The 24,077-nt window shown below is 60.8% G+C and overlaps 2 protein-coding genes across 3 annotated transcripts; one reads left to right on the top strand and one right to left on the bottom strand.

Moving 5' to 3' along the window:
- Positions 1-360: 360 nt before the first annotated feature.
- CYP27A1 (cytochrome P450 family 27 subfamily A member 1) lies at positions 361-5,200 on the bottom strand. Its single transcript, XM_072341863.1, has 9 exons — positions 4,937-5,200; positions 3,131-3,321; positions 2,761-2,960; positions 2,492-2,689; positions 2,217-2,380; positions 1,890-2,056; positions 1,530-1,611; positions 1,262-1,462; positions 361-1,181 (listed from the first exon to the last, which is right to left on the bottom strand). The coding sequence occupies exons 1-9, from the start codon at positions 5,159-5,161 to the stop codon at positions 1,056-1,058; spliced, it is 1,554 nt and encodes a 517-aa protein (XP_072197964.1). The 5' UTR covers positions 5,162-5,200; the 3' UTR covers positions 361-1,055.
- Positions 5,201-11,080: 5,880 nt separating this feature from the next.
- WNT6 (Wnt family member 6) lies at positions 11,081-19,266 on the top strand. Of its 2 annotated transcripts, none has more exons than XM_072342499.1 (4): positions 11,081-11,381; positions 16,137-16,352; positions 17,919-18,220; positions 18,577-19,266. In XM_072342499.1, exons 1-4 carry the CDS (start codon positions 11,096-11,098, stop codon positions 19,036-19,038), a joined length of 1,266 nt encoding a protein of 421 aa, XP_072198600.1. In that variant the 5' UTR covers positions 11,081-11,095; the 3' UTR covers positions 19,039-19,266. The 2 variants fall into 2 exon arrangements, with proteins under 2 accessions (XP_072198600.1, XP_072198599.1); XM_072342498.1 differs by having other exon boundaries at positions 11,161-11,381; positions 16,132-16,352.
- Positions 19,267-24,077: the final 4,811 nt, after the last annotated feature.

Here is a 24,077-nt window from a genome sequence, read left to right on the forward strand (position 1 = left end):
CCTGGGGCCAACTCCTGCCAACCTCAGGGAGGAACAGAGTGGGGGGAAAAAGGGTCCAGGGGGTGCCTCCAGACTGCGGGCGCACAGGGATGCTCAGTAGGCACCGTGCTACCAGAAGCTGTGCAGCTGGACACAGGGACACCTGTGTGGCCCTGGGGGATCTGCAACTTCCCCCCCCCTCTCCCAGCGACTGCTGTCCCCTCCTGCTGCAAGACTCCAGTGCTTCAGGTCCCACTGGCTGTGCTGGGTGACTGGGAGGAGCACGCGTGGATCAGCTGCAAGCACAGGCTTGTTTTTTGTAGGGTCTCCAGGGCTGGAGTGTCCTGGTAGAGGTGCTCGCAAGGGGACCCTGTACACTGATAGGGGGGTGGGGGTATTTATTTATTTGCCAGTCTCTTCAGCCTTGCTGGAATAAAGCAGCCTGCCCTAGGCACCGTGTTGTAGCCTTTCTGGGCACACAGCCTGGCACGGCTCTTTGGGACAGGGCTGGGGATGGGGTGCCCACCTCAGGACAGCCAGAGGGATGGGGATGTTGGCTCACTCTGGGGTGTGCAGCTCAATGACTCCACTGGGGCTGAGGTGACCCTTGAGCCCATCCTTCCCCTATTACTTTGCCCAATGCCCACGCCCCCATAACCGTATCTCTGGGAAAGGACAGCTGACAGCAAAAGATCCCCTGTGCTCTGCAGTCCCCGTGCTGCCATGAGACATGGTGCCCGCACCCATCCCTGTAGGGTCACTTGGCTCCTTCCATTGGGACCACGTACAAACCCTAAAATCCCACCACTCAACCCCAAAACTGTGCTGGCAGCTCAGACCTGCACTGCGAGGAGGGGGGAAACTGAGGCACGGAGAAGGGGCTGGGGCCAAGGTCAGTTATTCAGGCAGGACCCCTGGCACAGCTCCACACGCAGTGACACAATCACGGGACGAAGAACACCCAATGGCTGCAAACCCCTCCCTGTGCCCCCCCCACCCCCCCCCCCGGCTCCTGGGCATGGGGCAGGATGAGGGCACTCCCAGTAGCATGTGAAAGGCACAGCGATGCCCTGAGCTCAGGGGGCCTCCGGGCGAGCGATGAACTCCAGGTTGATGGGCTTGTCAGCCACCAGGACGATGCGGGACACAGATGTCACCTCCACACCGCGGGGGTCCGGCCGCACCTCGAAGGCTTGGATGATCTGTTGGGGCAGACAGAGGGGCAGCAGTGCCTCGGCCATTCACTCACAGTGAGCTTCCTGGGATGGGAGCCTCCACTCACCCTAGCGAGGGCCAGGTGCATCTCCAGCTCAGCGATGCGGCGACCAACACAGGCACGGACCCCGTAGCCAAAAGGGATGGAGCTGAAGGGGTGGTGGGGGGAACCGTGTCCCCGGAGCCAGCGCTGGGGCAGGAAGCGCTCCGGCTCGGGAAAGTAGGTCTCATCATGGGACATGGCATAGTGAGCCAGTACAAAGAGGGTCTGTGGGGAGAGAAGGGGTTAATGGCCTTGGATGCAGTGGGATACCCCCAGCACAGCCCCCACTCACGTTTTTGGGGAAGTGGTAGTCTCCGATGATGATGTCCTTCTCATAGAAGACCCTGGCATTGGTGGGCACCACGGGGTACACCCTGGGCCAGGACAGGAAGAGAGGTGTTGTGGGAGATGGACCCAGTCAAGCCCAAGGCAGGAACCAGGGGGAATATCTCCTGCTGATTGGTGGCTCCACTTCCCTTTCCAGGGTGGCTGAATGTGGCCCTAAGGGGCTGTAAGCCAGCTCTGCACCCTGGCCAACGCTCCCACGTCCCACTCCCTGCATCCACTGCCAAGCCCATGCCCTCATGTAGGGGAACGGGCTGTGCCAGTCCAACTCTACTCACCCTAACCCAAAGGGGAACAGCGGCTGTACCTCAACGTCTCCTTGATAACAGCCCGGAGCATCGGCATCTTGGAGATATCCTCAGCACCAGGAAACCGGTCTGGGGGCACGACAGCTTTCAGCTCCTGATACAGGGTCTCCTGGATGCCCAAGTCCCGGGAGAGGTGGTAAAGGGCCCAGCACAGAGTGTTGGAGGTCTGGGGGTGCAGAGGGAAAACAGGATTGAGAAGCAGTGAGAATGGGGAAACCGAGGCATGGAGCAGACAGGTGGCAGAGGGAGGTATGGGGTCTCCACCGACTGCTTCCCTGCTCATGCCCCTAGCACTGGGATTTCTGGGTATGCCCCGTGGCCCTCACCGTGTCCACGCCGGCCAGCAGCAGCTCAGCTACACTGCCATACACCTCGTCCAGGCTGAGGTGGCCGCTGGCCAGCAGGTAGCTCAGGTAGCCCTGAGACACCTCCTTGCCCTTCTCCACGTGCCCCTCCAGCTCCTTCATCTTCCGATCGATCAGCCTCTTGCCTGCAGGGATGGGCACCCGATGCTGACATAGAAGGTGGTGAACCCCAGCTGGCCAAAATCACTGCTCCCCATTTGGGATTGCAGGGGTCCAGTCCCATCTCCATGGCTCACCAAAGGCAAAGATGGTGTCCCAGCTGTCCAGGTAGCGGTCCCAGAAGGGCAGCACCTTGCGGCTCCAGCGGGGCAGGACGGTGGCGAAGATGGAATTCTTGAACATGAGGTTGATGGAGTCGATGAAGTGCTGGGTCTCGGTGGGAACCTGCTGCTTCAGGCACCCAATGCGGGTCTCGAAAAGGATATAGGAGATCCCTGCGGGGGACAGGCGGCATCCAGAGCCCCGCAGGGATGAGGGGAACGGAGCAGGGCTGAGCCCCCCCTACCTTCTAGGGCGAAGCGGTACAGCAGGTTGGCCACGTCCCCCACCAGCACCCCCGAGGGGCTGCGGCTCCGCTCGTCCCGCAGCCGCACCATCAGGTCAGACACCACCTCACCGATGGCATCCGCGTACAGCACTGCCTCCGAGGGCTTCAGCAGCCGCTTGTTGAGGACCTGCCGCAGGCGGTACCAGCGCTCCCCTTCCCTGCATGGATGGGGCTCAGTGCATCCCCAGTCCTTGGGAGCGTCCTGCACCATGCCACCCCGATCCCTGGCGATCTGTCCACCCACCGTGGCCATAACCCTCTGCTCAGGGCTGAAGGAGCAAAGGGAGCTCCTATCCACATCCCCACATCACCGTGGGGCCGGACTCACTCAGTGAAGGGTCCGTAGGGCAGGCGCCGTGTGTCCCGGTGCTCCTTCCATAGGGCCATGTCGCTCCGCATCGGGTACTTGCCCTCCTGCCGCAGCAGCTGCTCCAGCACCACCGGACTCCCAATGTTGATGTTCTGGTAGTGTCCAAAGGTTGACTTCCAGATGGGGCCATAGATGCGCCGGGACATCAGCTGCAATGCATGCACAAGACAAGGTAGGATGAGTGGTACATCGGGCAGGGGGCAGCACTCAGCATGGGGCACAGTCTGGTGCATGGCACAGAGTGGTGCATCCATCATCCACCCCAGGGTGCGTGGAGAGCCTTGGCAAGACCCAGAGAGGATAGCAGGGGCAGATACAAGCGCTATGCACAGAGCAGGAAGATGCAGGCCCATTGTGCTGGCTGTCAGCAGATCCACAGCATCACCCCATCCACACTCTGCCAAACCCAAGGACAGTCCCCACACCCTTGAACCCACTGGCGATAAGGGTGGTTAATGATCAGCACTGGGCACAGCGCTGAGGCCACACAAGGCCCTGGGGACACACCACCCAGGGGACATCCATCAGCACCGGTCCTTCTCTGGGCTCAGAGTTCTGCTGTGCTCATACCCTAACTCTAACCCTAATCTCACGCCCGCCAAAGCCATGGCCCTCTTGGAGCACCACTACCCCAGGCACTCCAGGGTCAGCTGAGCACTCCCTTGCCATCCACAGGGACATTTCACAGGGGGTGTGTGACACCTTGCTGGGCACCAAGAGCCCCTCTGGAGCTGAGCTGAGCCTGGGGAGCTGTGAGCACCTTACAGGGAAGCCCCGGTCCCCATTCCCCCTGGCTGCTGGGATGCACGTGGTACAATCTCCCTTGGTGACTGCGTCGCAGCCTGAGCCCAGATTCATCTGGATTCGTCACCACCAGGAGACAGACGTTCCTCGTGCGTGGTGGCAGCAGGAGGGGGAGGGACGGCCACCCCAGTGCTGCAGGCAGCACCCCAGGAAGAAGGGCCTGAGGTTTAGGGTCACCCCAGGAACGGGAGGCTGTGGGTTAGGGTCAAAGCCTCTCTGCTGTTAGGTGCTTACAGTCACAACCCAACACAATGCAGGCCTTGTGCAGCAGGGCTGGGAGAAGCTGCTGGGATCCAAGAAAGGCACCTCTGGAGCTGTCTGCGAAGCTGGGCCTCACTTGGAGCCCCATGGAGCAGCAGAGACCCATGCCCTGACCCCTGATACCCCGTGACAGTCCCTTCCCCAACAGCAGTGCCTGCTGCTCCGTTGTGCAGGGAGGCTCCATCCTGCACTCCTCCCGTTCTAATCCTGCACTCAGCTCCTGGACCCGGCAGGCTGGAGCTCCTGGCCACTGGAGGGTGGATGCTGCCTGGCTCACGGCCAGCCAAGCCCATGGCTTGCTTCAACCGATGTATGAGGAAATGTTTGGAGAACGAAACAAACAGCTCCGCCTGTTCCTATTCTGCCTTCCCAGGCACCACCAGCCCCACGTTTAACCCCAGTGCTACCAGCCCGGGGTGCCAGGACCCTGCACGCAGCCCCCAGACCATCGGGGACTGTTGCCGTGCCCAACTCAGGGACTGGGGGGCAGCCGGTGGGGCCCTTCGGTGCCCCTCTCTGTGCATCACCCCAGGGGTTGCAGGCGCTCCGTCCCCCAACGCTGCCCACCCCCATCTCCCCGCAGTCACTCAGCGCTCACCCCACGCCGGTCCCCAGCGCACATCTGCCGCAGCACCACTCCCCCCCGCGCCCTCTGAGCATCCCCTCGTCTCCACAACCCCCCCGGGACCCCCCAGGCACCTGAAGGCGGTGCGTGTGCAGCAGGTAGCCGCGCAGGAAGAGCCAGACGAAAGTCCTGAGCAGCCCCGGCCCCGGCAGCTCCGCCGGTCCCTTCAGCCGCGCCGGCCCCGCCGCCGCCGCCGCCGAACTGCCGGTCCTGCACGGTGGCTCCGGGCTGATCGGCGGCGGCGGGCGGAGGCGCAGGGGCAGCAGCAGCCGCCGAGTCCCGCCGCTCGGGCCCGCCATGCTCCGTCGGCAGCGCACGGGACGGGGCGGTGCGGAGCTGTGCTGGAGGCGGCACCGGGGGCGGTGCGGGGGGCGGCGAGGGGGCGGCACCGGCACTGGGAAGCGGGCGCCGAGAGCCGGGCAGAGGCAACGCGAACCGAGTGCCGGGTACCGGCTGATGCACGGAGGGTACCGGGTGCGGTGTGTGCCTCGTGCAGCAGGCAACGGGCTCTGGGTGATGGCTGCTGCGCACCGAGAGCCGTGCGGCAAACACCGAGTGCCGTGCACTGATTGGGGTGGCTGTCCGTCCTGGCCTGCCCTGTCCTTGCCCTTGTCCTAGCTATGGCAATCTCACCCATCGTTCCCTGTTTCCGCCTGGCTCCCATCACCATACTTCTCTCTGCTCCTATTTTTGCTCCCCATTTTTCTTCCCATCTTTGCCCCTGCCCATCCTTGTCACTTTTGCTCCCCCCATAGTAGTGCATGTCCTGCAGTAGCCTGGAACCTCTTGTGAACCGCGGAAGGTCCCTTGGGAAGGTCTCCAGGACACAGGGACAGGGGTGTTGTTAAGCTGAGGTTGCCCCGAGCATCCATCCCTCCCTCCCTGGGATAGCGTCTGGGAGCAGAGGGAGGGCACAGCCACGCTGCAGGGGAACCGACGAGGCTGCCAGCTGCGAGAGCCCAGCATGCCCATTGTGGCTGTGGGCACCTTGCTGGAGGTGGCTTTGGTCTGTCACAGTGATGAGGGAACATGGCACCAGCCCACAGGCAGGGCTGCACTGCAGTGGTGTCCGGGACATGGCCAGCCTGGCACTGCCACCAGAGCCATGGGCCACGGGCAGAAAACTGCTCTGCTCAGGCGCCTGCCCTGCTCCGGGCTGCTGTGCCTCTGTCTGGAACATCCTGGTGTTAATCATTAACCACCCTTATTGCATTGTTGGTTCAAGGTCCTGGAAGGAGATACTCTGTCCCCAGGACAGGTGGACACTTCGGAGCCCGATATGTGACTGTGTCCCTGTCCCACCGCGTCCTGGCTGCGGGAACAGGGAATGTCCTAGGCTGGGTTCCAGGATTCTGATGTGCCCCGTGCAGTGACTGGAGATGCTTCGGGTAGGGAGCTGCGTGCCTGCCGGCACTGTGAACACAGGACGCACAAATGTGAGCTCCTGCCGCCATCTGATGGCTGCTCCCAGCCAGCTCACAGCTAGGGAGCCCCCAGGGCCCCGCCTGTCCCATCCTGCTGGGGTTGCGTTGCCTCTTGCTGAGGAGCGCTTAGTGCCCACCTTTTCTCTTGGGCAATCCCATATCTCGGGGAGACCCCAGCGCCGGGGTGGGTGCAGAGGACCCCGGCAGCCGCTAGGTTGTGCTCCCGCATCTCCCACAGCCGCGCTCAGCCCCGTTCCCCCTTCCCCTCCGCAGGACCCTATCCCTCTCCGCGGCTCAAGCCGTTACACCCCGGGTGGCAGCACCTCGCGCTGCTCCTCCGCTCACCCCGCTCCCAGCCCGGGGGTGCACTGTGAGTCACCCGCGGGCAGCGGTGGCAGCGGGAGGCCCGAGGCCACGGGGATGGCTGCCAGGGCTGCGGGGGAGGCCGTGCGGGAACAAGAGGGGCGGTGAGTCAGGCCGCCCGGTGGGGACTTCCAAAAGGAAGTGGTTGGGCTGTGACACATCTCCAGCAGGAGAATGCTGTGGGGGTCCTGGGGCACCTCCAGCTGTGGGACAGCTCGCTGGGTGGGGAGGGGTTGCAGGTGGGGCAAGTGTCACTGTACTGGAGGGGCTCTGGGAAGGGGCACGCAAGGCAGAGGCAGGAGAGCCAACACAGTGCTTGTCTGTGGGGATGGACCTGTGGGACCGCTGCCCTTTTCAGTCCCCCTGCAAACATCCCTCACCCCACCCTCCGGACACTGCACTGGGTGCTGCTTGCAACGTGGTGGGTCCTGGCTGCAGCTTCTTTCCGTGACTTGTGCAGTGTCATCCACTGGCTGCAAGCTTTTCCCAGGGCTGCATCCGCTGACCCTGCTTTGCAGTCCCACAGATGGGGATGTTTCATGGGAGGGCATCCCCTGAGTCACTCCCAGGAAAGCCCAGGCTTCAAGAAAGGGTCTCAGGACCATCAATAGTCTGTATGTAGAGATGGCCATTGTGCCAGCTGTGTGTCACCACACTGTCACCGCCTGAGTCACAGGCTGTGCTGGGGTCAGTGGGGCTGTGCAGCTGGCTGGGGGGACATGAGAGATCAAGGAAGAAATGGACACAACCCAGATCTGGGTCAGCTGCATTAGAACCAAGTTTTGCACCAACCACTGGGATAGCCCAGCTGTTTAGGACTCAGCTCCCGCATTGACCTCTGTGCCCCAAAGGCTGTGGGGCCAGAGGCTGGAGCAGACCTGGGGCCGGCGGCAGGCACACAGGCAGGCTGTTATCGGGGAGACGGGAGGCAGCCTGGGCTGCTCTCAAGTGGGCCAGGCTGATTAGTGCCTTCAAGTGCCTATGGAGTTATTCTAAGTCAAGTGGGCGTGAAGGGATCCGAGCTCTCCAGCCTGGGACCGGCGTCGGGTGAGGGACCTGGTTCCCCATCACCTCCGCTCCCAAGGCTCCCAGCAGCCCTATGAGGTGCTCCTTGCTCCAGCTGCCTCTCTCTGTCCCTCACTCCCACTGCAAAAGGCTGTTTGCTCCAGCCCAGAGCAAACCTGATTTTATCTCCTGACTACAGTTCCCTTGGCTGTGGGCCATGGTCGATTCCTCCTACGCAGGACTTGTAAAGCCCACTGGGGGACCCATGCACAGAGCGGGCTGTGTGCGCTGCCACATGACATCATACTTACGGCCTGCAGGGGCCCAAGGACATCCCCTCCCAGCGGCACTGCTTGCTGGGCAGCATCCCGCACTCTGTGAGCTGGGCAGAGTGGCACACAGGGAGATGGGGGAGTGGGACCAGCCCCAGTGCTGTGTTTGTCTGGGGAGGGGTGCTTTTAGCTCTCCTGGACACCCCAGGCTTGGTTTTTCCCAATGGAGTGTGAAGAGTGGAGGCTGTGCTAGCGCTGAGTGTGGGCTGCTCAGCAGCACAAGGTCAGGCCCTCCTCAAGTTGTTGCTCAGAGTGAAAGACAAATTTTTTCCCTCTGGGACAAGGATGTTCCTGTCTCTCCCAAGACAGAGCTGGATCTTTGCTGCTGTTGCACAAAACTGAGGCTCTTGGGAAAGAGCAACAGAATCCAGAGCCAGGTTCTTTAAGGAGTGCTGGGCCCATCATCCATCCATCCATCCATCCATCCATCCATCCATCCATCCATCCATCCATCCATCCATCCATCCATCCACCCATCCATCCAGTATCCCTCCCTCCCTCCATTCATCCATCCATCCATCTGTCCAATTGTTCCATCCCCTCATCCATCTTTTTATCCACCCATCCTTCCATTCATCCCTCTCTCCCTCCCTCCATCCATACATTCATCCCTCCATCATTCCATCCATCACCGGACCCTTTGTCTGATGTCCAGCTGCTCTCACGCCTTTGGTGCAGGGGTCCCTGAGGCTGACAATGGGGGGCCAGAAGAATCTTGAACCCCAGCAATGAGGATTTTTTGGCGGCTCCCAAGGCCAAAGAAGGAGTCTGTGAGAATCTCCATGCCCATGGGCGCACAAAATGTTGTCACATGGGCATAAATTGCCCTTACTGAGGCATTCCTAGGGGGGGATATGAAGGAGTGGGCTGGGGTCTGTCCCCATGCAGCCCCTGTGTCCCCTCCAGCACCTGCCCACCCCTCCACACCATTACCCCGCGTCCGCGGAAGGGGACCGTGTTGATTTAATAAGATCATTCTCCTCCTGCCGTGAGGTCGCAACCCCGGGCTGATGACATCACATGGCGCTGCCATGGGGACGCCGGGATGTCACAAACACAGCGCGATGACCTCACTGCAGGAGCAGGAGATGGGGCCAGGCTGGGTTTGATCACCGGTGTCCTCGGGAGTGAAGGCGGGGAGGGATGCTGGGAAAGTATGCGGCTGCTGCGCGCCGCGCTGTTTGGGTTGGAAGTGGCCACGCTTTCCCCGCAGCAGGGAGGGCCAGTGCCCTCCGTTCCCCCCCACGGGCCCCCTGGTTGTGGCTGGGGGGCCCTGATGTCAACACCCTGCAGCTGGACCTCGAAGCACCCATGCACCTCCACAGCCCATGGCATCACCGCCTGGGGACTCACAGCTAATGCGGGGGGACACCTGGGCTCCCCATCTGTGCTGCACAGTGTGCATGGATGGCTGTGTCCCCCCCCCAGTACCTCCCATCATTAATTTCCATCAGTGGCCAAGTGGGTCCAAGGCAGGGGGCAGGGGGGGGGGTTTGGGGGTGGCAGAGAAACACAGTGCTTTCCCCCTGATAGCAAAAATAAATACATTAAAATTCTTGCAGGAGGCAGAAGAATGCGGGACGGCAGGAAAAAATTGTTTTATAATTTGTAATAACACAAAAGCCAGAGGGGGGGGGGGGGGGGTTAACGACAAGCTGTGAGAGGAGAGGGAAGGCTGAGACAAAGGGTTGGCTGTGGCAGAGAGGGCTGCTTCTTTGGTGGCGGTCCCCCAAAGGATGGGGTTCTTTGGGTCCCAATGCAGAGGAGGAGTTGTGGGGTTCCATGCTGCCATGGCTGCCTGCGTGGGTCTCAGCATCACTGTGCCTCGGTTTCCCTTTCTGAATGGTGCATCATCAGCCCCGTACCCCCACAGGGGACAGTTCACCCCACGCCTGACACGGCAGTGGGGACGTGACAAGGCGAGTCGCTGTGTGCCAGGCACGCACCTGCTGTCGGGATGGCCCCCCCTTTTCAGGATGAAATCAAAGGGATTTTTCTGCCCTTAGGAAATCAGATAAAGGCTTCTCACCTGCCCCGCGCTCCCTTTGCGGTGCAGATGAAGGCAGCGGGGAGCTCAGGGAGGGGGACAACAGGCGTTTTCAACACGGCTGCAGATGAGTTGTGTGTCACTGCAGCACAGTGTCAGCCTCAACGGGGATGTCTCCTCCCAAGGAGCTGCCTATCCATGTGTCCCCCCGTAAACTCAAGGCAACGAGGAACTCACAGGACAGATGGGATAGAAGTTAGTGGCTGAAAGCAAAAGACTGCAGGGGGTGAACACGATGCTGTGTCCCCATGGATGGAGTGAGGAAAGCTCGAGGCTGGTCGGCACCCTGGGGGTGCAGAGCTGGAGGCAGGAGGACAGGGAGAGCCTGGGCTGAACCCCAAGTAACTGTTCCTGAGGCTATTTGGGGGAGTTAAAATTGAAGTGGCAGCCTATGGGCATTGGTCGTCCCATCTCCAGCCCTGTCATGGCCCCCTGCTCCCTCCCCAGCCCCTCACCTCCTCCTGCCTTAGGTCTTACTGCCTGCTTAGAGCCATTCTGGGGGCTGTGTTCCTCCCAGCCCCAGCTGCACCTGAGATGAGATCACCTTAACCAAGCTGCTCCCCCCTATGCTCCTCTTTTGCACCTTCTCTGCTCTGTTTGCTCTTGGGGAGCTCCTTGACCTGTCACCCCTCTAACCCCAAAGGTAACTGCAGAGAAGGAGTGGATCTGGGTGCCAAGAGGCTCTTGGGGGTGTCTCTTGTCACGTGTCCCCAGCTAAGACAACCTGATGCAATGCCAGTAGTGCCAGGTTTGTGCCAGGCAAACCTCACTGGAGAGAGGAAACCGGGGCACCGGAGGGTTGCCAGACGTGGGCAGTGAGAACCAGGCGGGGGTGCAGGTGGCAGCAGGCAGGCTGGACAAGGCAGGGCAGTTCGAGGTGCCCAGGAGGGGCTGTGACACGCACGGCAGCAGAGACGTGGTGACAGGCAAGCCGCTGCCACCGTCCGTGCCTACGCCGTGCCCGAGGTCTGCGTGCACGGATCTGCGCTTGGCATCCCGGAGTCCCCCCACCCGGCCCGCCCTGTCCGTCCCCCCGGGCTCCGGTTTCCCTGTCGGAGGCAGATGCTTTCGCAGCCCTGTCCCTCCTCCTCCTCCTTCTGCGGAGCAGCCTCCTCGCCGCGCTCCAGCCGCCCGGAGGTGCCTGCCCAGCCCGGCCCCCCCCCGGCCCCTCTGCGCCGGGCTGGCGGAGGGAGGCAGCGGGCAGCCCCGCAGCCCTCCCGGGGGGCTCGGAGGGGGCTCGGCTCTTCCGGCTGCCCCCCAGCCTTGGCAGGATGTTGCCCCGCTCTCGGACCCAGCTGGGGCTCTTTTTCATCCTCCTCTGCCCCGCCAACATCATCGGGCTCTGGTGGTGAGTATAGGGCATCCCGGGGTCGGACGGGGAGGGGGATTTCCGAAGGTGTCGCTGGATCGAGGACCGAGCCCTCGGGTCACCGCTTCGGAGGGGACCGCGGGGGAGCAAAGCCACCCTATGGGGTGTGCGCTGCCTGGCTTGGGGTCCCCAAAACCGATGTCGGGGGGCAGCACTGCTTGGGGTTTGGGGACGAGGCCTCTCCCCCACAGCCTCTCCCCTCACCCCGAGCACTGAGTTGCCTTCGGGGCAGGGAGGGGCCTCCAGACCCCTCCAATAAGTCAACTTTAATTAAAAGCCCTAGGGTCCTCACGGCTTCCCCTGGCCGCGGCGGGGACAAAACCCCCGTTTGTAATGGTGCCTTCATCAAAGGCAGCAGGGACGGTGCCTCGCAGGATCCCGGAGGGGGTGGGGGATTCATTACAGAGCTGGGACCCAGCCTCGGAAAGCCCAGGTATCTGTCGAAACATGAACTATTTAAATCTATTAAGAATTTCACCCAGCCTGTCTTTATCCGGTTTTAAGTGCTTAGATTCCAGCTCCCCGGCGTGCCGTCCGGGCTATCATTCATTATCTGAGGCTATTCGTCTCCACATTGTCACACTCTTTTGACCCCTAAAATAAAGCTCTCCGTAAGCCGTTCCCCTCCCGTTCCCCCGCACGCCCGGCACTGATTTATTCCGCAGCTTCATCCCTTCCACGGAGCAAAGCGGGGGGAACGGGGGGTTTGGGGGGCTCGGTGGGTACGGACGGTGCCGTCACCCCGGCGTCGTGTTGGCAGAGTTGCTGGGGAAGGGGTTAAAGCGGGTCGTGGAGTTTCGATGCAGGAAGCCTCGGCAGGGTACGGTGCGTGCCGCGCTCCCTGCTCCCCACCGCTCGCCTCCGGACATCTGCGCCATCCCGGGGCACGCTCCCTCCCGCCGGCTGAGCGCTGCGTTATTTCCTTGGCTCGCTCTCAGCCCGCTGCTTTGCGCACGCAAAAGGCTGTCCCTCCATCCGTCCCAGAGGCTGGTGACGGAGGGAGAACTTCTCCTTGCCGCCCCCCGTGCGTGGGGGTCTCGGCGTTATGCCTTTGCATAAGGACTTTGAGGGCTGAGAATGAGCATCCTGGCTGCAGTCGGGCTTCCTCAGAGGGATGGCTGAAGATACAGGCACGCTCATCCCCTGTGCCCTGCGGACGTGTCTGAGGAGAGGCAGGGGAAGGAGGGACGGGCAGACGCATAGACCTTCTGCATTCAGAGGGGAGAGTGGTGTCAGCGGGGAAGCTGTGTTACCGTGCCGGCCGCAGGGCACTCAGTCTGCACCAGGCTGTGTTCTTAGGAGCCCAGGGCATATTCAGGGCAAGATTTTGGTCAAGAGGGTTTGCGCTTGTGTCCAGTCTGTGCGACGCCCCCACTCATAAAGCTGTCCCTGTTGTTGTGTCACCATTGCTGATGCCTCCCACTCACCTGCAGCCTGACCAAGTTGTTCTTAGAGGCACTTTGGGGTGAGCAAAGTCAGGAGATAAAAGAAACAGCTCCAGCATCAGAGCAAGGGAGAGAAGAAACCCCAGCACCTGCTGTGCCTTGGTCTGTCCACTTGCACCCATGGGCTTCCCCTGCTGCACCCTGCCTGGGGCTCGTGGTCCCTTCTCCCCAGAGCTACCCACTGTGGGCTCCGTGCACCAGCAGCCTCCTGCTTTGCTCAGCCACCCGACACAGAGCATGGCCGAGCCTGTAAGGGCAGGCTCCTAGGCTGGCATGCTTTGGGTGAACACTGTGAGTCACTTGCTGAGTCTGATGACCCACAGCCGCCACTTGGCTGCCCTCAGCCCCCCAATGCCTGCAGGCCATCCTGGCATGCCCCAACCCTGGCATGCCCAGCACGGGTGCCCTGTCCTGCAGCACGTCCCAGGGCAGCCACGATGAGCTAACACCCCTTTTTTCCATCCCAAGATATTCCAGGCTCAGATATCTTTTCGTGGCCATCACCTCCATGGGTGCGTGCTCCAGGAGCTCAGCCCTCAGTGCTCACATCTCACAGCTGTTTTCTCTGCAAACAGGTGCAGCAGTACCTCTGGGCTCAGGGGCTTGCCTGGGCACCACAGGTTTCTGCAGCCCTAAGCTGGGATGGAAATATGGGTGCAAGGCGAGCCATGCCTTTACCATGCTGCAGGAGGGTCCCACATTTCCTCCAAGGAAAAGCACATCACCCTGTGCACTGAATCCAAAGCACAGCCAGCATCCTCTCTGCTAGGAGATATCCCCATGCCCCTGTTCCATACTGCATGCTGGCAGCACAGCCCCAGGTCAGTGGGATGGGAATATGCCCTTTTGGGAAGGAGCAGAGTAGCCAAATGCATAACCAAGGTGCACCTTAGCATCCCTCTATCACCTGCCTGTAAACCAGGACCCCACAGGCTCTCTTTTTGCATAGTGCCCTGCACAGGAGCCCTGCTCCATGCTGCCCAGGGTGCCTGAGGGGTGAGCGGGATTTGTGCCAGGCCCTTTGATCTATGATTTTGGTTGGGAACTGGACTGGAGGCTCTGTCACCCTGAACACAGGGCTTGCACCAGAAGGTGCAGCTTGGGTTTCCATAGCACCCCTGGGCGCAGACTGTGGGAGCCAACAGGGTTGCAGCTGCATGTCAAAGGGTAGGAAGATCTGCAAGGCAGGTCCAGGTCCTCTGTCATGCCTCATTTTCCCCTTTTGGTGTTGAGGGCTGAATCTCTTGCTAGAAAGCACTGCAGAAATCACTGCAGTCCTCATTCTGAGGGGCTGCCACTCTGTGCCATTCCGGCAGTAGGCGCAGGGATGCTGCAGGGGTACTGAGCCTGGTGAAGGGCTGCAGAACCGAGGTGCCCCGGGTGGGCTTGGGGGGGCACACTGGCGACCCAGCTCCATCGCCAGGGCAGGGGGAGGAGTGCCCGGCGGCAGAGGTGGGGCACCTTAATTGTAGATGCGGGAGGCCTTGGAGCAGGACAAGCTCAGGCAGATCTGGGCCCCGCGCCGGAGCCCTTGCCAAAGCAGTAGCAGTTTGGCAGCATTTTTCTTGCCCTTGTCTCCCCCCCCCCCCCAAAGCCCCACAAAGCAAAACAGCTCTCGGGCTCCCATCAGCCTCCCCTCACAAAAAAGCAGAGCCCAGCGGAAATTAATATTGCACAGGACTTAGGCAGCCCACCCCATGCCTTGCTGGGTCGGCCAGGGTCTGATGGCCAGGGGTGGGGACCCCCGCGGTGCCGCTGGGGCCGAGCACTCCCCGTCCTGCCGGCCCCTCTGATCCGGCACGGCCGGGGTGAGCTGCAGTTCAGCATTTGATCTGAGGGCCCGAGGGCTCACGCATCGTTTTTATAAGATGTACAAAGAGTCCTCGTTTAATGAAAGTCCCATCCCCAGCTCCCCTTCTTCCCCACCCCACTGGATCAGCCAGCTGAGCCTTCCCAGCTTGGGATAGGAGCTTGAATGGCCACATGGATATCGTGGGTTGGGATGGGATGGGATGGGATGGGGTGAGATGGGGTGGGAATGGATGGAACGAGTTGCCCATATGCTTCCGTTTCCCCATAAGCAAATGATTTAGGAGGGAACCAAGCATTGTTGTCCCATGATGCTCCCCCAGTTGCCCACCAAAGGGACACCGAGCTGTGGGGCTGTGAGTTCCCCAGCAGGTCCATGGGCTTGCCTCAGTTTCTCTGCTGGCAGCCAGATTCACGGGTTCTGCATTGCTTTAGTCCTTTAAACCTCCAGCCAAAGTATCAGGGCTCATTTTCCTGGCTGAGAGGACATGTCAACCCACACCCAGCCCTGCTCACAAATGTCCCCATCCCAACCTCTGTCCCTATCTTTTCCAGGGATAGATCAGCCTACTCCAGACTAGGTATGGGGCAAAGGCAGCCTGCACAAAGTTCCCACCCCAAAACTAGGCTTTAGGTGGGGCTTTGTGGTTCCTGCAGCCCTGTGTCCCTTATACAGCCCCCAAGCTGAGAGAGAGGGAGAAAAAAAAAGGAAACCCAGGACATACTTAAACACAGAGATTCATCTTGTGATTTTCGAGCCCCTGGGGCTTGGCCAGACTATAAAGGCTTGTCTGGGTTTGGAAGCAGCACTCAGCAGCAAGTGGGGCTGCACCCAAAAACACGGCCTGGGAGCTTCCACTCCAGGAGGGGACGGGGATGACACACAGAGCCTGGGACGGGACACTGCTGGCATAGGGATGAGAGGAACAGGCTTGCAGCAGTGGGGCAGCTTCTTCTTTGCAATTCAGGTGGCCTAAGGGGCATGTGCCGGCCAGAGGCACCCAGCATTGCGGGACAGGCAGCGTGGGCAGGAGGCTGTCAGTACATGGCGTGCCCGCCCTGTGCCCGAGGCACCACTGGGCCATTGCCCACCGCGGCACGGGGCACGGGGCACAGTGCCGGCAGCTGTGCAGCTGCGTGAGGGCACTCTGGGCAAAATGTGTGGGGGAAGTACAGGAATTTCTGTAGCCGGCGGCGTGCTGTTGTGCTCGGGCTTTGCCTTCCAGCCCAAGATGCGTGCGCGGCTCTCCAGCTGTGCTGGCGAGGAGCTGCCTTTGATAGGGCCCCAGCTGAGACTTGCCCTCCCGCGCTGGGATCAGCAGAGCCAGCACCACTCTCCAGCCCCACAGCTTGAGATCTGCCCCATCCCCATCTGGCTCTGCAGGGCACAGCATCTTCCACACGCCGGGTGTCCCTGGCGGTGTATCCGGCCGTGCCTGGTGCTGGTTTTGCTCTGCTCGCTGTCCCTCCTGCAGGGCAGTGGGGAGCCCCCTGGTCATGGACCCCAACAGCATCTGCCGCAAGACCAAGCGGCTGGCGGGGAAGCAGGCGGAGCTGTGCCAGCTGGAGCCGGAGATCGTGCAGGAGGTGGCAAAGGGCACCAAGCTGGGCGTGCGGGAGTGCCAGTACCAATTCCGCTTCCGCCGCTGGAACTGCACCAGCCACAGCAAGTACTTCGGCAAGATCCTGCAGCAGGGTAAGGTCCAGCCTCACAGCTACTAAAAAACTGCAGCCCCCAGGCCTCGCACCTCCTGGCACAGCTGGGGCAGAGCCGGGAGCGTGCGGACGTGTGTGCATGCAGAGGGGGTTGCTCAGAGCTCTGTGGTGCAGCCACGCTGCCGGGACATGTCTCCCTGTGTTGTAATGAAGCAATTAGCGATGCTCCCAGACAGCGCGGGGCTGCGCACAGCCCAAGAATGCACCCTCGTCTGGCAGTGATTTACTGCTCCCTCGGGACCCCACTATGTGGGGAAGGAAGGGGGACTGGGTGGGAGGTGGCCCCACAGGTGCCTAGACCATGCAAACCCCTTGTCCTGTCCCTGGGGCATCACCTCTGTGTGCACTTCCCGTGCCCGAGGCATGGCTGTAGGGCACCATGAGTCAAGCCCATCCGCTGGTCCAACCCAACACCACTGCACCAGTATCAGGGTAGGGGGCTGAACTATCAAGAGGAAGGGAGAGTGCTGTGCTAGCAGGATTGCTTCCACGGGCACCGGTCCCGCATCAGTCCCTGTGCTGGGAGCATCATGGGTGCTGGTGCAAAACCAGGAGTCTGATCCTGGAGCTGACAGCTAGGAACAGGAGGGACAGCTGCTCCCTAGGTGGTGCAGCTGGAAAAGCATCGATGCGCCCAGTTCCCTTTCTTCCCACAGACTTCCCCAATTCTGAGAGCATTTCAGGGCGTGGGATGTGGAAACAGCTCTCCTGCAGGCCCTGTGCGCTGTCCTTCCCTCCTTGGCCCATCCCCTGCACAACACAGCACTCCCCTGCAGCACTGCAAGGACACATCCCCTGGCCAGCTGTGTCCCAGCTGTAGGGAGTGAGTGACAGTGCAGGGCTGGGGGGCAGCCTGAGAGCTGCTGGGGTTGGCAGTGAGCAAGCAGCTGTGCACGTGTGCAGGGATGGGGTCACCATGAGCACACGTCACACATCTCCATCACGTGTGTGGTATGTTGGTGGGTCGGTGTTTGTGTACGGGGCATGGCACAGCCATGGTGCTGGGGCGGCTCCTGGCAGGATGAGGCTCCTAAATTTTGCCATAGGTGTGAGGAAACACTGCGTCCCTGAGTCTCTTATCAGAACTGACCCCAGTGACCACACCGATGCACCTCCCCAAGTCCCCTTTCCCTCTCTATATGGATTGCAAAAAGAGTTACATCTGTCATTGCCCTTCCCCTATGTCCCTATGCCACCCTAATTAATGAGTCCCCACCCCCCGCCAGCCCTGCCCTGGCACCCACCTGGCACAGGGTAACCCATGAGCCCCCCAGCAGGGTGCTGCACCCCCGCTGCCAGAATCCCCCGCTGGCTGCGGCTGCGAGCGGCAGGTCCGGGCAGGGGAAGGATGCTTGGAATTTGTGTCCCGGAGCAGAGAGAGACAAGAGCAAATACTAATAATAAATAATCCTGCGGGGTGGAGGCTGTGCTGGAGTAGGGAGGGGGGCAGGCAGAGCCCCATGGCAAAGCAGGTATGGGGGTTGGAGCAGACAGGATGGCATCCTCGCTGTCACCTCGTACCTTGTCCCTCTCTGTCCCCCTGCAGATATCCGGGAGACAGCCTTTGTGTATGCCATCACGGCGGCTGGAGTCAGCCATGCTATCACACAGGCCTGCAGCATGGGTGAGCTGCTGCAGTGTGGATGTGAGCTGACACGGAGCCGGGCACCTCCATCACCCACAGCCGGGCCGGGCACCGAGGGCACAGCCTGGGAATGGGGAGGCTGTGGGGACGACGTGCAGTTTGGCTATGAGAAGTCGCAGCAGTTCATGGATGCCAAGAGCAAGAAGGGGAAAAACGACATCCGTGCACTCATTGATCTGCACAACAATGAGGCTGGGCGCTTGGTAAGGCTCCATGCACTCCCTGCTCCCTTTAGCATCACCCTACACTCCTTTGGGTGAAGCACAGAGCATCATCCCTACAGACCACAACATGGCTTGGAGTCCTTTGGGAGCCCACTTGTCCATCCTCCCCTGAGTGATACCATTAGACTGGGGATGCAGGGACGCAGGGGTGAAGGAATACAGGGGTGCTGGGATTCAGGGCTGCAGGGATGTAGGGGTGCTGAGAGGCAGGGATGCAGGGTTGCCAGGAGGTAGGGATGCCAGGATGCTGGGATTCTAAGATGCAGGGGTGCTGGGATGAGGGGAGCTGGGTACCAGGGGAATAGTGGGGACTCAGCACTGCCGTGTGTCCGCAGGCAGTGCGCAGCTACATGAGGACAGAATGCAAATGCCACGGGCTTTCGGGCTCCTGCACGCTGCGCACCTGCTGGCGCAAGATGCCCCATTTCCGAGAGGTGGGCGACCGCCTGCTGGAGCGCTTCAACGGCGCCTTCAAGGTGATGGGGGGCAACGATGGGAAGACCCTCATCCCGGTGGGCGACAACATCAAACCTCCCGACAAGCAGGACCTCATCTACTCGGCCGACTCACCTGATTTCTGCTCTGCCAACCGCAAGACGGGCTCGCTGGGCACGCGGGGCCGCGTCTGCAACAGCACGGCCATGGACACGAGCGGCTGCGACCTGCTGTGCTGCGGGCGTGGGCACCGCGATGAGACCGTGGTGCTGGAGGAGAACTGCCTGTGCCGCTTCCACTGGTGCTGCGTGGTGCAGTGCCGCAAGTGCTCCGTCCGCCAGGAGCTCAGCCTCTGCATCTGACGGCCTCTCCGAGGGGCGAGGACACTTGGGGAACCACCCCCAGGATGGTGCAGAGGGCACGGGGACACAGAGAGGTGGCGCAGTGGGACCTTATGGGCTGGGGGACTGTGAGCACAGCTCTGCGGCTGGATGTCCCTGCGGCGTGGGGACGCTGTCTAACATCCCCACGGCCTTGCAGTGGGGCTGCAGTGCAGAGCTTCGTCTAATAAAGCTATTTAAAGCCGGTGTGCCCTCTGCTCGCCTCTCTGCAGCAGGCGCTGCCACCCGCCCCAACACAGCAGTGATGGGCTTTGTGCACATTGCCGGTGCTCTCTGTTCTTCTCACTGTCTCCAGCCACCTCCACTGTAGAGCCTGGCACTGCAGAGCCCCATGCAGTGCTGCTGGCACCGTGGGGTTGGTGGCATGCGAGGCATTCGCTTGGCATGCCATGGGCCACGTGCAGCCTCACCTGGGAGGCACAGTGCCAGGTAGAGCTGGGAAACCTGAGCAGCCCATATCCTGCTGGGCAAACGTGGGGCTGGGAGCAGCAGTGATGCCCACTGACAGACCCTGGTGGCATGCTCATTGCCTGCCCCATCCGTCAAGCAGAAATCAGGGTGCCGATGAACCATTAAATTGGCCCAGGGAGCGCTGGGGTGGGAGCATCTACATGTCAACTGCAGCTTTAGAGCTGGAAATTCCCTCCTGGCTCCGGGAGAGGGGCGGCACGCGGGGCTCCCGGGAACTCCCAGCCACACGCATGGCCCTGGAGCACATGGGTGTGCGTGCCAAGGTGCGTGTGTGAGCAGGCAGCTGCAGTGTGCACGCTCAGGTTGCACGCCCACGTGTGGTCATGCCTGCACGTGGGTATCCGATTCCATGCGCACACCCATCGCTGTGTGTGTGAGAATGTGGTGTGTGTGCAAAAGGATCGCCCACGTGGCCCCATGCGTGTCCATCAGTGCATGGCAAATTGTCAGCATGCGTTTGTCAGTGACCCTGTCCCCGTGTGTTTGTTTGCATGCATCTTAGCTCTGTGTCTCCGCTGCCCTCCCTCTGCACTGTTCCAGTTGTTCTGAATGCCGACTCGCTGGGAGATGTCAGAGTGCGGGGGCTGTTCTGGGTCTGGGAGCAGCATTCCTTGGCTCCATCCCAGCCTTCTACAATCTGCTTCCTTGGGGGCTGCCTCAGTTTCCCCACAATGGGCTGAATATACGTGGCACTAGAAGAGTGAATGCCACCTAAAGCCTGGGGAAGGCAAGAGGTTATTTTATGGGATCTGACCTGTGTCCTCCCTGCCATTGCCCCACAGGCTGAAAACCCCAAAATCCAGAAACGTAGGGGGTAAAGAACCTGGGAAATGGAGATCCCAGCATCCTGGGACCCCTCTTTTCCCTGGTATCCCCCCAGATTCCCAGCAGTGCCCCAGGACTCCCTACGTTTTCTCCTCTCCAGACCCTTAGAGACCCCCCCACATCCCCCAGAGCCCCAGCAGCATCCCTGCCGTAGCCGTGGCAACGCGGGTTGTAGGATGCGGGACGGGGAGCGTTGAGGAGCACCGGGAGGCCGCTAGGGGGAGCCCCGGCCCGGCCTGGGGGGGCAGGGGGTGCGTGGGGACGTATGGGGGTGGGCATGGGCAGGTTGTGTATGGAGGGACAGGGACGGCTGTGTGTGGGGGGGGAATGATCCCAGCCCTTGCTACAAAGCTTCCCAAGGGAAAAAGGGAAGTTGATAGTACTTTGGTTAATGATAATAACAACAATGCCTGAATGCTGCAATGTTCATGGCTTCGTTTTTTATTTATTTGTTTCTCAAATGGGAAGAGCACAATTTTCCCTTCAATTGCTTGAGCTGAAAACAGCCGGGCAGATTAATTCAATCAAACTTGGGGAGAAAAAAACAAAAACAAAAACAAACCCTCTGGACAGAGACCAAAAATAGAATATTTTGGCCAAAATAAATAAACAAACAAATAAATAAATAATTAAAATCTTTTTAGGAAAGTTTGTAGTAATACAGATAGGGGGAGGATGGGAAACGCGGATACTGGCTTGGCTGATGGAAAGCTCAGACGGCAGCACCCAAAACCATCCTCAACGTCTGCAAAGTTCCAGCCAGGGCTCCCACTGCTCTGGCACCATTCTCCTGGGGACTCCCACGTTCTCCCAGCCCCTGCTCCAGGCAGCTGCTGCCACCACCCTGCTCTGTCCCTGCTCTCTCCAGCTCCAGGGACAGATGTCACCTGTACAGCCATGGGACCCCATCCGTTCTGAGCTGCCCGGCACACCCCCTGCCCTATGCCCCAACCACCACCCCAGCCATCAGCACACCCTTTTGGGACGTGCTCTCCCTGCCACAGGCAGGGCTCTGGGCTCACTGCCACACGGGTCCTCTTCCCAACCATACCAGCACCCCGACCCACAGGCTGTCCCAGCCCCGGGCAGCCGGGCGGACAGGCTGGGCTGGCTGTGTGGCCGGGTGGCTCGCACCTGAGTCATGGCAAGCAGCCCCAGGCAGGTCGCCGGCCACGAGCCAGAGGGAGGGCTGTGATGCTGGGGGCTCTGTGGTGAGTAATGCCAGTGCCAGGGGCATGGTCACCCCGTTCCCACCCCAAACATTGACTCACGCAGCAGTCACTCCAGTCCCATAGGCAGGGGAAGTAGGAAGATGGTAAGGAGTGAGCTGTATGAGTTCCTTCCTCCTTCTCCTCCTGCTCCAGGTCCCCATGCTCCCGGTATCAGGATGGGCTCCTCTTCCACTGCTTCTCCACCACCATCTATCCAGCAGCTCCACCACACTCAGGGATTCCCTGGTGCTCCCTCCTGCACTGACCTCTATGAGATTGTCCATGGATGTCTCAAATCCCCATGGGTTCCATAGAGTCCAGTACCTTGCACAAACCTGGAATGTTTCTGGTTCTCTGAGCTGTAAGGCTGGGGATAGGTTGGCCCAAAGCAGAAGGGGCTAAAGAGTCTGCGGTTGCCCAGAGAAGCTGTGGATGTACTCTTCCTGAAGTGCTCAAGGCCAGGTTGGATGCGACTTTGGGCAAGCTGATCTATTGAGATCTGCTCCAAATGGCCTTGGGGTCAGATGAGATTTCCATGGTCCCTTCCAAATGGGGAAAGAGAAATAAAGCAGGGAAGGAGGGGGCAGATCGGCTGGGCAGGGGGATGGAAAGGACAGAGAGATGGAAGGAGGGAGGGAGGTGTGTGGAGGGGAGCACAGCTGTTTCCAATCCCTCGCATAGAGGACCTGTTCATGTACCACAGAAAGCACTGAAGTGCTTTAGCCCATGCAGTGAAGCCCACAGTGCCCTGTGCCAGCAACCCACCACCACATTTCTTGCCAGCCTTGTGCCCTCTGCACACAACCCTGCTCGGAGGGGCCTGATCCTGTTCTATGGGCTCTTATCCATGATTCCCAAGCCACAGCAAATGCTCAGTCCTGTGTTTAAGGGCTTTGCTGGCTCACCTGGCACTTCCTCAGCCCAGGGACATTGTTGGGACAGGAGGATCAACCTTCCCCCTGTCCACCTCTGCTACCAGCACCGAGTTGGTGGAACGTGGGGCTCCTCCCGCAGTCAGTGGGAGCATGTGGGTGAGATGCTCGCTCTTGGAAGCAGTTATGTCGTTAGGGGCTGGAGGAGGATGAAAGCGTTCTCCCTCTGGTTTGCCTTGGCATTGATCTGTGTGCAGGATCCCAGTGAGCACACAAACATCTGCGCCACCACAGCCCAGGCACTGGGGACTCTGGAACTGCGGGAGATGATTTCCATGGGCTCTGCCCCTGCAGTACGGACCTCGGTGGGGATGCCACCCCTGGTTCCCACAGTCCCCGAGGGAAACATCATAGCCTTGGGGCCCAGCACCAGCTTGCAACTCATTGCCCAAAGGAAATGCATTTTCCTCCCCGGTGCAAACAGGAACCGACATGCCGGCAAAGCTGGCAGCCCCCGCCAGCGCAGCTGCGCCGGCACAGAGACACGCGGTGCCCGCCTGGGGGGAGCACGGAGCCGGCTGCCGGTGTGGCGTGGGCCGTGGTGGCTGGGGACAGCGGGAGCTGCGGGGACACTGCCTGCCCCTCCTGGCCACCTGCACCTGCTGGATCCCAAGGGGTTCCAGGGCAGGACCCGAGCTCAGGGGACCGCACTGTCCCCACTGCCAGGATGGGGTGCACTGAAGCACATGGTGCCCACTGACAGCCCACTTCATGTGGCTCTGTGTGCGCTCACTCCGTGCCCCGTGTGTTTACTCTCTGCCGTGCACACTCCCCCATGCAACACTTCACCCAACTCACACCACACTCACCAACCCTGCACAAATAGCATGCTCCACACATGCACATTCACACCAAGTACACGCTCATCCTACCAGTACTTGCTCACCCCACCAGCTGTGCACAGCTGCCGTACACTCCACACACATTCACCCCCATTGCTCCCACTTTCTCCACTCTCCTTGCACACATACCATACACACTCACTGCACCACGCACAATCCATGCAGCGTACACACTTCCCCTTGTCCCGCACTCATTCATGCAGCATACACTCCCCCCACACCCTATGCATGCTCACTCTGTGTTACACACTCTCCTGTACTCATGAATTCTCTGCCCGTGCCCCATGCACACCCACCCACACCCCATGCACACCCACCTCACACCCCGTGCACTCACCTGCACCTTGTGCACACTCACACCGTGCACACTCACCCCACACTCCGCATATGCTCACCCCAAGCCACGCATAGTCCTCCACTCTCTATGCACACCCTTTGCACACTTACCCAGCTCCTCGCGCACTCATCCATGCCCACTGCCTCCTGCCCCGCGCACACTCCCCGATCCCCTCGCACCGTGCACACTCACCTTGCACCCCGTTCACCAACGTCTGCGCACATGACCCCCGCACCCCTCACGCCCCGCTCCCCACGCACCCTTCCCCATCCCGCACGCCTCAACTCGGCTCCCCGCACACTCTTCCCCGCTCCGTGCCCGCTCCCCCCGCGCCGCCCGCTCCCTCCCCGCCAGGCTGCGTGCGACACGCCGCCTCCCCGCC

The sequence above is a fragment of the Excalfactoria chinensis genome, chromosome 7, assembly GCF_039878825.1.
Source record: "Excalfactoria chinensis isolate bCotChi1 chromosome 7, bCotChi1.hap2, whole genome shotgun sequence".
NCBI lineage: Eukaryota > Metazoa > Chordata > Aves > Galliformes > Phasianidae > Excalfactoria > Excalfactoria chinensis.